This window comes from Rhinopithecus bieti, unplaced genomic scaffold (genome assembly GCF_001698545.2).
Source record: "Rhinopithecus bieti isolate Rb0 unplaced genomic scaffold, ASM169854v2 scaffold_46235, whole genome shotgun sequence".
Lineage (NCBI taxonomy): Eukaryota > Metazoa > Chordata > Mammalia > Primates > Cercopithecidae > Rhinopithecus > Rhinopithecus bieti.
In genome coordinates, this window is record NW_016819762.1 from 1265882 (window position 1) to 1281424 (window position 15543).

At 42.8% G+C, this 15543-nt stretch overlaps 1 protein-coding gene across 2 annotated transcripts in view; it reads left to right on the forward strand.

The window, feature by feature from the left end:
- The window catches only part of DZIP1 (DAZ interacting zinc finger protein 1), a 68438-nt gene that overhangs the window by 30720 nt on the left and 22175 nt on the right, over positions 1-15543 (forward strand). For both annotated transcript variants that reach the window (XM_017859213.1, XM_017859212.1), the window contains exons 11-14: positions 1204-1344; positions 1884-1932; positions 3853-3909; positions 7282-7338. In XM_017859213.1, coding sequence (XP_017714702.1) covers positions 1204-1344; positions 1884-1932; positions 3853-3909; positions 7282-7338 — 304 coding nt within the window. The remainder of the gene's footprint in view (positions 1-1203; positions 1345-1883; positions 1933-3852; positions 3910-7281; positions 7339-15543) is intronic.

Below are 15543 nucleotides of genomic sequence, written 5' to 3' on the forward strand. Positions count from 1 at the left end.
TTACAGGCGCCCGCCACCACACCTGGCTGATTTTTGTATTTTTATTAGAGATGGGGTTTTGCCATTTTGGCCAGGCTGGTCTCAAACTCCTGACCTCAAGTGATCTGCCTGCCTCGGCCTCCCAAAGTGTTGGGATTACAGGCATGAGCCATGGTGCCTGACCTCAAGCACCCTCCACCCTTTTTTTTTTTTAACCTTCTCTGTTTAAACAACTACTGAAATTGCTTTAAGCACCTTTCCTTCAATTATTGAAAACAAATTCTTGAATTCTTTTTGTCCAGTCTATGATCTTCCATGACATTATCTCTAAAGATGAATATATCTGTGTGTCTCTGTCCTCTGCTTCTCTCCCTTTCTTTCCCTCCCTTCCTCTTTCCCTCTAATCCCCATCATCCCCCTTCTTTTTCTCAGTAAACATTTATCAGTAAACATTTCTCAGAGAACCTGCTAAGGGCTAGGGATTGGGCTAGTTTCTGGGAATATAAAATAATTAAGATGTGGCTGGGCACGGTGGCTCACACCTATAATCCCAACACTTTGGGAGGCCAAGGCGGGTGGATCACCTGAGGTCAGGAGTTCAAGACCAGCCTGGTTAACATGGTGAAACCCTGTCTCTACTAAAAATACAACATTTAGCCAGGTGTGGTTGTGTGGGCCTGTAATCCCAGCTGCTCAGGAGGCTGAGGCAGGAGAATTGCTTGAACCCGGGAGGCAGAGGCCACAGTGAGCCAAGATTGCTCCACTGCATTCTAGCCTGGGTGACAGAGTGAGACTCCATGTCAAAAAAAAAAAAAAAAAAAAAAAAAAATTAAGATGTGCTCTATGGCCTAGGATGGGCCGGGTGGCATGTGAAGGACAGGACTGCCGGAAAAATTTAGTACTGAGGGTCAGAGCCACGCTACAGGAGAAGCCTGAATCCTTTATCATTGCTCATCATGTGTTATTTCATGTTATGTGCTCTAATTGGCTCAGCTGCTCCCAGTATCAGCATTGTCTGGGGTCATGAGCTCCTTTGGGAACACAGATGAAGCACCTAGAGCAGCCAGGGTCAGGATCTACCGTGATCAAAGATTTATTCAATGACTTGATGTGCATGGATAGCATCCGGCCAGCAAAACAGGCAGGGTATGTACCTGAAATCTGGAGAATGAAGACATTTGACATGCAGCTTACAGACAGATGCCTTTCTTAACTTTTTTTCAGCTCCTGTCACATATAGAGAAACTTCGAACCTCAATGATAGATGATCTAAATGCAAGCAATGTTTTCTACAAGAAAAGGATAGAAGAGCTAGGGCAGAGACTTCAGGAGCAGAACGAGCTGATTATAACTCAGAGACAGCAGGTATGTCTGGCGACAGTGTGGCACCGTGCTTCTTTAAGCAACGCAGTCTGTCTAAGAACATGTGTTTTTTACTTTAGAGCATTTGTAAGTGGTATAAGGTGAGGAAGATGGAATATTTTTCCCCTTGTGATTGCTTGTAAAAGCTAGTGCAATAAAATACATTTTAAAAAGGTATTTAAAAGTAATATGTTGAAGATTTATAAAGTTCAAAATTAATTTGATTTGAAGGTAAATAAGAATTTCATTCGGTAATTACCCTGAGAAGCAGCCAAATCCAGATGCAACTTAAAAAACCTTTTTTTGTTATTTTATTTTAGACTCAAGGTGTACATAGACAGGTTTTTTACATGAATATATTGTGTAATGGTGAGGTTTGGGTAATAACTTTTGCCTGTATGCTTTTAAAGTCCACATGCCCTATGTCCCTGGATGATTTAGTGAAAAGGTTAATTTACTAACAACATTATCTGTCCATTATCCCATGTGTGTGTCCCTGTCAAACTTCAGACATATCACTAGAAGACTGTATTTCTTTGCAGATTAAAGACTTTACCTGTAATCCATTAAACAGTGTCAGTGAACCCAAAGGTAAGTGGATGGGATCCTGGTGCTGGCGGCGAGGGGACCTCCCCAACTGCGCTGGGCTTCAGAAGAATGTGGGTCCCACTTGTTTATGTGTGCTAAGATGGCATTCTTCTTGTTGTATTAATTTGGTAGGTCCGTCCTCTATTATTGTAATTTGAGAGATTTGTTACCACAACCCAGAAAGGTGAAGAATTTAAAAAATCTAAACTATCACGTAGTTGTTTCATGTTTTTAATCGGAGTACTATTAGGCACATAATACCTACTTGGGAACCATTTGCCTCTTAACTTATACACTGTAGAACAGAGTTATGTGTATAAAAGCACAGGGTCTGTTGACAGGTTGGGTTCACCTGCCATCTCTGGCACTTCATAGCTTTGTGAATCTCTGCCTCAGTTTCCTCAGCTTTATAGTAGGAATATGAATAGTGTTTCAGTCTGTTTTCTCTCCTATAATAGCATACCACAGACTAGTATTTATAAAGAAACAAAGTTTCTGGAGGCTAGGAAATCCAAGAGCATGGTGATGATGTCTGGTGAGGGTCAGCCTATGGTGCAAGGCATCACCTGGCCAGCTAATGCATGAGACAGAGAAAGGAAATTGGTCCAAACTCATCTTTTAAAATCAGGAACCCACTCTCAATAACCAACCCATTCCTGCCACTATTACCACGTAACATTGTTACAATGGCAGTTAAATTTCAACTTGCATTTTTGAGGGGACATTCAAGTCATAGCAAATAGTAACTACATCATAGGCTTGTTATGAGGATTAAATGGGATAATATACCTGTTAAGCCCTCATTAAGTTAGCCATTATTATTGATATTAAGCTCTTAGTAGGCCAGGCACAGTAGCTCACGTTTGTAATCCCTGCACTTTAGGAGGCCAAGGCAGGAAGATCACTTGAGGCCAGGAGTTCGAGACTATCCTGGACAACATAGCGAGTCCCCCTTCTCTGAAAACAAAAACAAAAAATGAGCTGTGCATGGTGGCAGGTACCTGTAGTCACAGCTACTCAGGAGGCTGGGGTGGAAGAATCACTCGAGCCCAGAAATTGAAGGCTGCAGTGAGCTGTGATTCCACCACTGCACTCAAGCCTGGGTGACAGTGTGAGACACACATCTCTGAAAAAGCAAAAACCAAAGAACTCTTAATTATTCTAAAGTGCTATAAAGGCTTGCTGCATTTTTCTCAACTGTGGCTGTTTTGGGGTTATAGGTTTGTTCTATGCTTAGTGGGAATATGCACAACCTACTGACTGCACCAGTGATAGCCTGCCTACCTCCCTCCGTATCATTCAAGAACTAACACTCTCTCTCTCTCTCTCTCTCTCTCTCTCTCTCTCTCCCCTTCTCTCTCTGTCACACATACACACAATAAACCAGTCAAGACCAGGGCAACAGCTGACTTTGCAAACGAAAAAAAAAATAAAAAAGAGACCAGAAGGGAGACTGGAAGCCACAGGTTCAGGGTCTCACTTCTGCCTAGTTTTCTTCCCGGTGATTCCAGTCCTGGTTCCTGCACGTCTCAGGTTGTTGAGGCATCTTTGTCTATTTGAGGGATGCCAAGTGGGGGTGGTGCTGGGGTGTATGAGCTGGGTTTCCTCCCTCTTGTTTTGAGATAGAGTTGAGGAAAGAGGGTTGTGGTTCCCTTTAACTCCTCTCCAAATAAAAAGAGCTCAGGTAGGGAGGAATACTTGCAAAATTAACTAGATATCATAAATATTTGACTGCAAAATAATTCTGGGAAAAACTTAGCTTCAGAAAGATTAATGTTACACGTATTTATTCTCCTGGTGATGTGCTATATGTTGGTACATTTCATTTATTGTTTTCATGGGGCACAAATTAGGATAAGGGCTACAAAAATTTAATCCATAGCTTGTGATTTTTTTTGTTCATTTATTTTTCTGTCATTTCAGGAAATCCTTTAGCCTGGCAGGCTTTTGAATCTCAGCCAACTGCTCCAGCTGTGCCTAGTAAGTTCCTATAATAGATGCAGGGCTGCAAAGGTATCTTTAAAATGCTAAACCAAAACATAACTTTTACTTACTATTTTTCAAGACTTTTCTTTGAAAACCAGTGTATTTAGAGATCGCATAATGATTTATTTGGATTCTTGGTTTTGACCTCGTTCTAAAACTCAAGACTGAATATCCACATGATGTTGTGGTGATTTTGATTAGCTATAGCTATTATTTCACAATTTGTCTAAAAAGGGATGACTAAAAATTCCTCGGCATCACTTTAGTTTATACTTGTAGACTTCTCAAAGTGACACACTGGGTGACTGTGTGACTGTGTGTGGTGTCACCACACTTTGAAACTGCTGACACTCTTACTGCTGCAGGCTTTGACAGGTGTCCTGTCTGTCCTCACTTGTGGTCAGCCTGGCCATCTGCTCTGTCTCCCGGAGCTGTCAAGATTCTGCAGTAAACCAAAAGGACATAATCTTTACAGTTTAGAAACTGACAGGTCGTTGTTTAAAAATACTAGCTAAATAGTTGAGATAGTTTTGCTTCCATTCAGGAAGGAGTAAGGGCAGATAGCCGTGCCATGTGCACGGCGATATGACCACAAGAGGAGTATGGGCTGAGGCTGAGCGCAGGGAGACGGCACCACACACATGGGCCCAGGGATCTCAAGAGCACTGTGTAGTGACCAAAGGACATTCTTGACCATGTTTTGGAATTTGGCACTATTGGCCAGAAAATGCTGATGGTTTTAACCTCTCAGTCTTCTCGGAGGCTTCTTGAAGCCTCTCGTTGCTTCTTGGAGCTGAAGAAGTTAAGCGGTAGTTAAGGAGAGGAGCGGAGTTTAAGTGCCAAGGGCAGGGTTGAGAGAGAAAGAGATGCTGAACTTACAGCTTATGAAATGAAGGAAAAAACACATTTCAGAGAAGGATGGAAAGGTCAAATACTAAATTATTCAAACAAACAATCTTCAGCAGCTGACCAAACTCAAATATATATGCAGAAAAAAACAAAACAAAACCCAAGGCTATATTTAGAGTGGTTTCCTCCAAATGAGTATGCAAAATTATCTATTGGAATGTGGGAAAAAATTATTAGAGATTATTTTTATGTATTAATAAATCTCATCCTTTTACTTTTTTCAAATTTTGTTTTAAAATGTACATATTCGTATTATAGTACATATAAAATTCATTGAAATAAATATGTGTATTTCTGGGGGAACTTTTACTGATTGGGGAATGTTGTCAAAAACTACGGATGCCACTGGCTCTAGAAAATTCCAAAATAATAACAAAACATAGGCCCATAGCCCCATAGGTAGAAGTCCCTTCCAAGTGAGGCCCTGGCTCGTCCCATTCCTCTTCCCAGCATACAAAAGGATCTAAAAGCCAAGGTTCTAATGATGGCAGGGAAGTTTTCATCACTTAAAAGAAAACATACACTCTAAGATCAGAAAATCTAAATCACAAAGTGAAAGTCAGCTTAGGAGATATGCAATAAATAAATCAGACCTATACCCAGTAAAATGAAGATTTGTAATGTCTAATATAAGGCAGATATGGTCAAACCTGTTGATTCCACCTGTCTATACCCTTGGTGATTTAGACACTAGTCAGTCATTTACTGATTTATTACCCTTTCATAATAAGGGAATGAATTCTGTAGTTTAGAGAAAAGACCAAATTGTGATCAATTTTAACAGCATCAGATCTTTTGATTCTATAAGCTGGAATAATATCTAGATCAGGAATAGTTAGTATTCTGTATTTTTTTTTTTCCTGTAAAAGGCCAGATAGTGATTTACATTAGGCTTCACAGGCTAGATGGTCTGTTTTGCAACTACTCAGCTCTGTCATTGTAGTGCAAAATCAGTCATAGACAATACTTAAGTGAAGGAGCCATGTTCCAATAAAAACAGGCAGTGGACTGGGTATGTCTCATGGGCTACAGTTTGCCAGAACTTGATCTAGATTATGCAAGTTGCAAATGGGTACAAAGGCAGTATTTCCAGAGTTTGTTAGCAATTTACAAATAGGAATTGAACACTTCCACTAGAAGCCATTGTGAAGATAAAAAATGTATACCTACAGAAGTAGCTGATGACTGGGCGTAGTGGCTCATGCCTGTAATCCTAGCACTTTGGGAGGCCGAGGCAGGAGGATCACTTGAGGTCGCCAGTTCGAGACCAGCCTAGCCAACATGGTGAAACCCCGTCTCTACTAAAAATACAAAAATTAGCTGGGCATGGTGCTGCATGCCTGTAGTCCCAGTTACTCAGGAGGCTGAGGCAGGAGAGTCGCTTGAGCCCAGGAGGCGAAGGTTGTAGTGAGCTAAGATCACGCCACTGCACTCCAGCCTGGGCAATGGGAGTGAAACTCTATTTCAAAAAAAAGTAGCTGAGGTTTGTGGCCAGTACTTTTTAGGGTAAGATTAGAATTAAAAGTCTGTCTTGATAAAATAAGGAAGCAGTAAACTACTAGACCAATACTGTTTAGTAAAAACAAACTGGACAAATAAATAGTCCAGAGAGGACTCTCAGATAAGAATTGTCAAATATTTGAAGAAGGCCGTGGAATCTAATTTTCTGGAGAAATTTAAATTGGAGAGCATTTAGTTTTACTTAAGTTGGGCAAACCTCTTTCCACAGGCAGTGACTAAATTAATAGCTTCACATAATGTCTTCCAGCCCAGTGATTAGAGTACTTTTCAAAACTGGTTTATTGTGCATGAATGTTCATTGCAGCATTATTCATAATAGCTAAACAGTGGAAACAACTTATAGGTCCATAAACTAATGAAAAGGTAAATAAAATGTGGTCAGTTTATAAAACAGAACATTATTTGCCCATAAAAATCCATACTGATATTTATATACATGCTACAGCATGGATGAACCTTGATAACATTGTGTTAAGTGAGCAAATCCAGATGCAAAGGACCACATATTGTATAGCTTCATTTACTATATGAAATGTCAATAATAGGCAAATTCATAGAGATGGATAGTAGATTAATTGTTGCCTGGGGATGGGGAAGGGGCAGAAATGAGATGTGATGGGTATTGGGCATGGCTATTTTGAGGGAGGTGATGAAGAAAATGTTGTAGAAGTGGACAGTGGTTGTGGTTGCATAGCCCTGTAAATATGCTAAAAAAACCACTGAATTGTATATTTTTAAAAGGTGAACATATCTCCATAAAGCTGTTATGAATATAAGTTTATGTTAGTTGTGTAATATCTTTGTCACTTGAAATATTTGTCCCTTATGGTCTGTATGTATCTTGACTAATTTGAGGCATATTTGGCTATCATCATGTTCGGATGCTTATGCTTTAATTATGGAGCCTCTGAGTTTTTCCTTTTTATGCTGTTTCAGTGAATGCCCCAGCCCTGCACACTTCAGAAACTAAATCTAGTCTGCCAATGGCACAAGGTAAGTTTCAGTAATAGTCTCAGTGTTTTATGTGCAGTTGCCACCCGGAGTTAGATAACTTATTAACCAAAAGTGATTCTGTGGAGGTAATTTATAATAAAACAGGAAACATTTTAGTGATTGCAAAAGCAGTTATTAAAACTGCAGTCTTCGTGTGTAATATTGTTGTAAACTGGACATATCCCCCAAAGTCTTAAAGTATAAAAGGTGTATATAGGTATAAAAGGTTGCTGGACTCACAAGTAGAGATTTTAACTTGAGTAGTGTCTTAATTATTTATGATTTTTGTGGAAAGTAGTAGGTGTTGGGTAAGAATGGTCTGCTACCAGACCAGCCAACCAGCACATGCCACAGGGCATATGTGGTTGTTTTTATAACTTTCAATGTGGCAGCAAGTCACCTTTTCTAAACAAATAGTTTGAATGACTGGTTGGGAAAAATCTAGAAAAGACATATAATGGAAACTAAAGGAAATAGGTAGGAACCACTGGGTGAAATCATTGCCAGGGTTCAGTTCTTGGACCAGATCAAAAGGGTGATAATTGTTATAAACATGATCCAATAGATGGGCTGAATATTTGTAGCTGTATTTCACTTTTTATACAGTTAAAGTGATTACAGTTTTTATAGTATGTTCTTTAATATGATGTTTTCCTGTGGTCTGTTGGATATTACATATGCATTAAGATGGGAGAAGGGCCATCTTTTTCCTGTCTCACATACAATTGCTGTGGAATCCAATGATTACTTCAGTCTTCTTTCATTTTGGTCTTTTAAAAGGTTACACATAAATCCATGATCTAACTGGTCAGTATAGTGGCACTTTTTGTCTTCATAAATATCGTGGTCTGTATACCATGAACTTTAGTAATAATCCTTTTTACTCATGACTGACTCATGAAGTGTTTATTGCACCTTATTTTTTCCCCGAAGATCATTTCAGGTGGATCAGTTGTCTTGAGTATGTGATCACAATATGTGATGTATAAATTCTCCACATATTGATCTTCTTATTTACAAGTGTTTAGAGCATGCAGTTTTTTTCCTTTAGACCAGTAACAGATAAAAGCACTTTGGACATAAATAAATTTACTTTAATATTAAATGTATAAGAAAAGTATCTAGCAATCATTCGGTATTCATATTATTTTATGTCAGGTCTAAAATCTCTCTGTTGCATCCTTTTGTAAAGCACTACTGGCCACTTCTCTTTTGTACTTCAACAGTGTATTTCAGTTTCTTTTACTTCCCCGCCCCTCTACTTTGTTATTGTTAGCTTTCTGTATGACATTACACAAGGTCCCAGTTTCTTTTTCTTTTCTTTTTTTTTTTTTTTGAGACGGAGTCTCGCTCTGTCGCCTGGGCTGGAGTGCAGTGGCCGGATCTCAGCTCACTGCAAGCTCCGCCTCCAGGGTTCACGCCATTCTCCTGCCTCAGCCTCCCGAGTAGCTGGGACTACAAGTGCCCGCCACCTCGCCCGGCTAGCTTTTGTATTTTTTAGTACAGACGGGGTTTCACCGTGTTAGCCAGGATGGTCTCGAACTCCTGACCTCGTGATCCGCCCGTCTCGGCCTCCCAAAGTGCTGGGATTACAGGCTTGAGCCACCGCGCCTGGCCGGTCCCAGTTTCTTTGTCATATATTTTTGTTGCTAACTAAAGGACACCCCGGTAGGTATATTAAGCTGTCTGGGGTTAATTCAAGGGTGTGGACAAATCGATCATTTCTAAAGCATGTGTTCTTGGAGACCCTACCCTCACTGGCCCAGAGTTGCATGAATCAGTCATGCCCCCTTCCTGGCATCTGCTGGGATTGAAATGCTAGTTTTAAATGCCAACCAGACCTGGCACAGGGCCTACAGCCCTTGGATGGGGATCAAAGCTGATTTGTGAGCATCTCAGTGGGCAGGAGCTAGGAAGAGACTTGGCCAGGGCCCGCCAACGTCCCCCACCCCATCAGGCCAGCTTCCCCAGGGCGGCAGGGGCAGGGCAGGTTAGTCATGGATTGCATAATGTTTATTCGCCCGTTCACTCTCTGTTCTTTGTTCCATCTCAAAGCTTGATGAGGTTCTTTACCATGAAAAATCTCGCGATTCCTTAGCTTTGGGGGTTGGGTCCCCTGGGAAACAGACTGATACAGAGGTTTACAGGTGGGACGGGGGTTGCCCTCGGACAGCACCTGTGAGAGAAGCAGTGTTGGGCGAAGGGGACGTTAAACCCAGGTGCAGCTGCAGTGGAGGCCTCAGCCAGCCCTGCCTCAGAGCTGCAGAGCTGGGATGAGTGCTCCGGCTTGTCCTCCACTGAGGCAGGGGTGGGGGCCATTGCCCCTTGCATTGATTTGTCATCTGATGGGGGCTGCCCCGAGGAGAGAGTGAGCTAAAGCAGCCTGGAAGGAATTCCACTGTAAGCTGCTAAGAGCCAACATTGCCAGTGCTTCTGTCCTGATAGGATATAGGTAAAATGGGAGCCCTGATGGCTCCCTGCTTTCAACTCTGCTACACAAGCTGAACAGTACAGACAGTAGGTTCTGATTCAAAGGCAGTTGATAGGATGAAACACGGGTTCTGGAGAAGATAAACAATCATGCTTGATTCCCATCCCCTAGTATGCGTTTTTACTGGACAAACCTCAAATAACTTTTTGTAGTATTTTCACCGCTGGAGACCACTTTGCTCTTTGCTCATGGAGTTGTGACTAAATGGTGATATTAGGATGCCCAGAAAATAAAGTAGACTTTGTTGCTGTTAAACTGACCCATACACCAATTGCTTAGGTTGCCTGACCTGATAATATGGCCCACTTTTAGAGCGAAGAGTGCAGTGAGGATGCAAAATAACCACTTTTCCCAAAGTCTGTGGGCACCTGCTAGGTTCTGCCTACATGTGAAACCCTCCTTTAATTTGGCCTATAAATTGTGAGGGGCTTGTGTATACATGACTTTAATTGTATATAGCTACAATGATGACCACAAAAACTGGAAACTTTTTTTTTTTTTTTGAGACTGGGCATTTCTCTGTCGCCCAGGCTGGAATGTGGTGGTATGATCATAGCTCACTGCAGCCTCAACCTTCCGGGCTCAAGTGATCCTCCCACGTAGTTGAGACTGCAGGGGTGCACCACCATACCTGACTAATTTTTAAATTTATTGTATAGACAGCATCTCATTATGTTGCCGAGGCTGGTTTCAAACACCTGGACTCAAGTGATCCTCCCACCTCAGCCTTCCAAAGTGCTAGGACCACAGGTGTGACCCAATGCACCCAACTTAGAAACATTTTTATTAGACTTTACAGTTATTATGTTTTGCTCTCAAAGCAAGTATTCTACATCTTGAAATACTGAAACTTAACACAAGCAATAGTTTCTTGTCCAATACATGACAGGTGGTGTGCTCCAGACTTCTGGTGTATTGTGTCTCTTGATGGAAAGAAAGATGGCTTCCCCCTCTGGACACCACTGGTCCAAATAGTGTTACAGAAGTGGGATGGGGACTGTTGAAAGGAAGTCTCAGTTCAGTGGAATTCCACCCTGTAAAGGAGAATGGGCCTGCTCCCTGTCAGGTGACCATGCTTACGTGCAGTCACAAGAGGAAATGTCTGGATATGCCAATAGGATCTCCTAGACATATATCCTGGCAAAGCTCAGAAGAGTCTTCAGTGAACATGTCTTTGACAGGAGGAGAATGGGCCTGCTCCCTGTCAGGTGACCGTGCTTATGTGCAGTCACAAGAGGAACTGTCTGGATATGCCAATAGGATCTCCTAGACATATATCCTGGCAAAGCTCAGAAGAGTCTTCAGTAAACATGTCTTTGACAGGAGGAGAATGGGCCTGCTCCCTGTCAGGTGACCATGCTTACGTGCAGTCACAAGAGGAAATGTCTGGATATGCCAATAGGATCTCCTAGACATATATCCTGGCAAAGCTCAGAAGAGTCTTCAGTGAACATGTCTTTGACAGGGGTTAACATGCCACATATAGTTATCTGTTTCTCTAGCGGTGTTTCGTCACTCCTGCTTTCCTTCCTTCACCGACCACTGGGTAATAACAACTGTGGGCCACTCCTGAGGGTAACACCAAGGCGGGCATGACAGAGATACAGAAATGAATCAGAAGGTAACTTCTGAATCAAATGTAACTTACCCAAGGAACTTATAGCTTATAAAGGAGACCACATGTTTATAATTATGGTGCAAGGTGAGAGCCACTGAGAAATGAAATGGGTATCCAGGCAGGGGAGAGATTTTCTCCATTTGGGAGACTCTGGGAAGACTTCCGGGCGTAGCTGATATTTGGCCATTTGAGCCGAGTAGGAGGTGAATATATTGGGATGGCATCCTAGGCAAAGCCAACAGTAAGAAGGAAAAGGTGGCAGGAAAGCACTAGATGTGAATTAGCAGTGCAGAGTAATTACTTGGCCACGCATAGAGAAGAGGAGGAGATGTGAGGGAAGTGAGGTTGGTTGAGGGCGTTCATGGCAGCTGTTGAGTGCCAGGCTGCAGCTGTCCAGGGTCGTTCTTGGGGCAGTGTGTAGCTGCTGAGTGTTCTTGAGGTTGGGCGTGCAGAATTGGAGAGCTGGGCTATGGGAGGCTTGGCTTGACCAGAGCATCTCCAAAGATTCTGAGCTGGGGAGACCAGTTGTGGGTGTGGGTAATCCTACATTTGAGATTCCTCCCCAGGAGTCTGGGTTGTGGTGACGAGAGTGGAGAAGGAGTAGACAGACCAGCGGTTTGGTGGAGTTGGCAGAAAGGCTGAGCAGGTGATTGGGGACCAGGGCCAAAGCCAAGGAAGGTCAGAGCACAGTGAACTCTAATAATGGGTGGACAGCGGTGGCATTTGAAGAAGTCAGGAAGACAAGCCTAGTGAGTGCCAGTGGGCAGGCATCATCGCTTTGTGGCCAAGTGCCCAGACTTTGGAAGCAGGCAATCTGGATTCACAGCCCAGCCCTAAGCTGTGGGCTTAGGGACTTTTCCTACCAAGTGCAGAGGGCAGCCATGGCTACCGTAGTGGCCATTGTGATGGGCCAGCAAGGCACAAGCCACTGAGTAAGCTCTGGCCAGTGTTAGCTTCTAAGGTAGGCACAATGAAGTCCAGCCAAAGTCAGCCAGGGGCAAAAGGGCAGGGCTAGTTAGAGGACCAAGATCCTTTCTTCTGGAGACAATGGCAGGAAACTGACAAGGATTTTTTTGAAAGCCTCTGGCAAGTTCATGGGAGACTCAGACCTCTGAGTGTTTTGACTCTCTCCCTGGATCTCAGCTCAGGACAGGTTCTGGGATGTTTGAAGGCTAGACTGGTAGCTTACAAAGCACGAGCAGGGCAGGTCCTTCCCTCCTGATATAGGACGTCAGCCTGCTTGTTTTGGGAGCTGGGATTTGGCCAGTCTCACTTTCCCAAGCCCTTGTGATGGGAGCCATGTTCGGGAATCTCCCCTTCTACCAGAACTCTTCCTCTCTACACAGAGGGAAACACGTCAGAACCTGGCAGTTATCCTGACTCTAGAGAAATAAGTCATAGGAGTATCCCTGCAATAAAATAATAAATATGTGTGAGATGATTTCATGGAAATTTTAGTAAAAATTTCCTTGTGACCTTGTTTTGATCACAAGTACAATAAAATACAAATGGTGTGACTTTTTAAAATCTGAAATTAGTTATCCTCCTTAAATCTCTGTTTTCAGCTGTTCAAACTAGTAATATAGTCTATTTGTATAATTTTAAAAAATCTTAATGCTCTATAACAAATTTGAAAAGCACATTTTTGGTGGTCAGCAGTTGTGGTACCTGGTGGGCTTAAATGTTTCTTCATGGCTATGTCCACACTTCAGCATTAAGGTGGTCTTAGTCATAGGCTGCATTCCAGAAGTTCACTTGAAAGTAGTTTCAGATACATTTCTCCCATACAGCCAATGTTACATACATTGACTAGGTTGCTGGCTAAGCTGTAAGAACCTATCTATATATACCTAAATCTGTCTCTTTCTCTCTATCATCTCTCTATCATTTATCTATCTGAAATAGAGTTCTAGAAATACCCTTTAATGAATAAAAAACCAGACCCTTTAAAGTGGGAAGCATTAAATTTGAGATACCACACATGTGGATCCCTGCCCAGCCACCTGATGAGCACTCAGTAACTGTTGGCCATTTTTACCCTGGCTCATCACCCACTCCCAGGTCTGGTGGTAGAATGAAATGACCTCCCACTTGGAGGTAAAAGTGGAGAGCTGGTGGGGGGAAGTGCACTGTATCAGTCTCCAGCTGAAGGTGAGTGAACCATGCACCAACTTCGCTGGTTGCATTTCATTCCATGTCTAATGCCTGACCACCATCATTAAACCTTCACCCAAAACCTGACCTTCCCCATGAAGGAAATTTCCTTCAGTTGATGGAATAGGGTTTGGTTTTATGCCTGCTGCTGGCAGGTTTCCTTGTGTATACATATAACATTTCTCTGGGAATAGTCATCCAAAGACCTCATCTCCCCTGAGTGCGGTTGCTGCTCTAGGGTGAGATTGGGAAGAGTCCTTCCTCATCTGCCCAGCTGTGGGTCCAGGGCATTCTCCAGCCTCAGAACTAGGTCTTGAAATGTATCCATGCAGGTGTTGAAGAATGGCTCTCCGTCTTGCTGCTGACCTTTCTCCTGTCGTTCCCCTTTTATCTTCTTGGTCTTACCACTTGAAAACCATGGGGTTAGCACTGGGAACAAGTGGGAATCCCAGGGCCTTGGAAATTTTTTGTTTTTGTAGTTGAAATATTTTCATTAATTTTCTGTTTAGCCACTTGATCGAAATACTTTATAAGTAATGAAGATCTTTTGCAGTTGTGCCCTTGTGTCATAAAAGGCTATTGCAAGGCCGGGCGCGGTGGCTCAAGCCTGTAATCCCAGCACTTTGGGAGGCCGAGACGGGTGGATCACGAGGTCAGGAGATCGAGACCATCCTGGCTAACACGGTGAAACCCCGTCTCTACTAAAAAATACAAAAAGCTAGCCGGGCGAGGTGGCGGGCGCCTGTAGTCCCAGCTACTCGGGAGGCTGAGGCAGAAGAATGGCGTAAACGCGGGAGGCGGAGCTTGCAGTGAGCTGAGATCGGGCCACTGCACTCCAGCCTGGGCGACAGAGCGAGACTCCATCTCAAAAAAAAAAAAAGAACTACATAGTGGCAAAAGGTTAAAGGGGTTTATAATTCGGTTACCAATAGTGTTTGTATAAATGATATTTCCAAGAAAGGAATCTTGAGAGTACTTGGGAAGGCTTGTTCTCAAGTATTTGCACCGTTTTCTGCAATCTTGTTGAACATTAACTTATTCCACCTGGGAAGATGCAACTGTTTATGAAGGAGACCCTTCAGCCCCGCACAAGACATTCAAAAAAACTTGGTTGCTGTCTTTGCTGTCAGGAAAGAGGAACAGACTACCCAGACGTGTTGCTCCAGGGCAGAATTTCCAGCAGCAGAGTGAACCTTTGGGGGCTGAGTCCCAGCCCAGTGTAAACTGGTGAAGAGTGAGCCCTCTTCCTACAATCTGGTTATTGCTGCTGTTTGAAAAGTCCTCTTGACATTTATTTATTTATTTATTTATTTATTTATTTATTTGAGATGGAGTTTTGCTCTTATTGCCCAGGCTGGAGTGCAATGGCGTGCTCTCCGCTCACCGCAACCTCCACCTCCCAGGTTCAAGCAATTCTCCTGCCTTAGCCTCCCGAGTAGCTGGGATTACAGGCATCCACCACCACGCCTGGCTAATTTTGTATTGTAGAGACGGGGTTTCTCCATTTTGAGGCTGGTTTCGAACTCCTGACCTCAGGTGATCCGCCCGCCTTGGCCTCCCAAAGTGCTGGGATTACAGACATGAGCCACCACGCCCAGCCATGTATTTATTTTTTATCTGCTGCCTTACTAAATGTTGTAATGTTGCTAATTGTTTTGATTTCTGCAGATAGATATTTATCAATTTACCAATATTGTAACTCATTTTATTTGCTCATCTGACTGAATTTTTGGATACATGTTAAATAATAACAATTTTAAAACACAGACCTGTGTGCCCTGTTGTGACTAAAACGCCTTTGGCTTTCTTTGGGCCTCTGCTTGTGCTTGAGCATTAACTGACAGATAGCCAGGGGCCACTCTCTGCCCTCTCAGAAGGGAACAGGGGTCCTTATGTTCAACTTTATATTTTCTTTCTTTCTTTCTTTTTCCTTTCTTTCCCT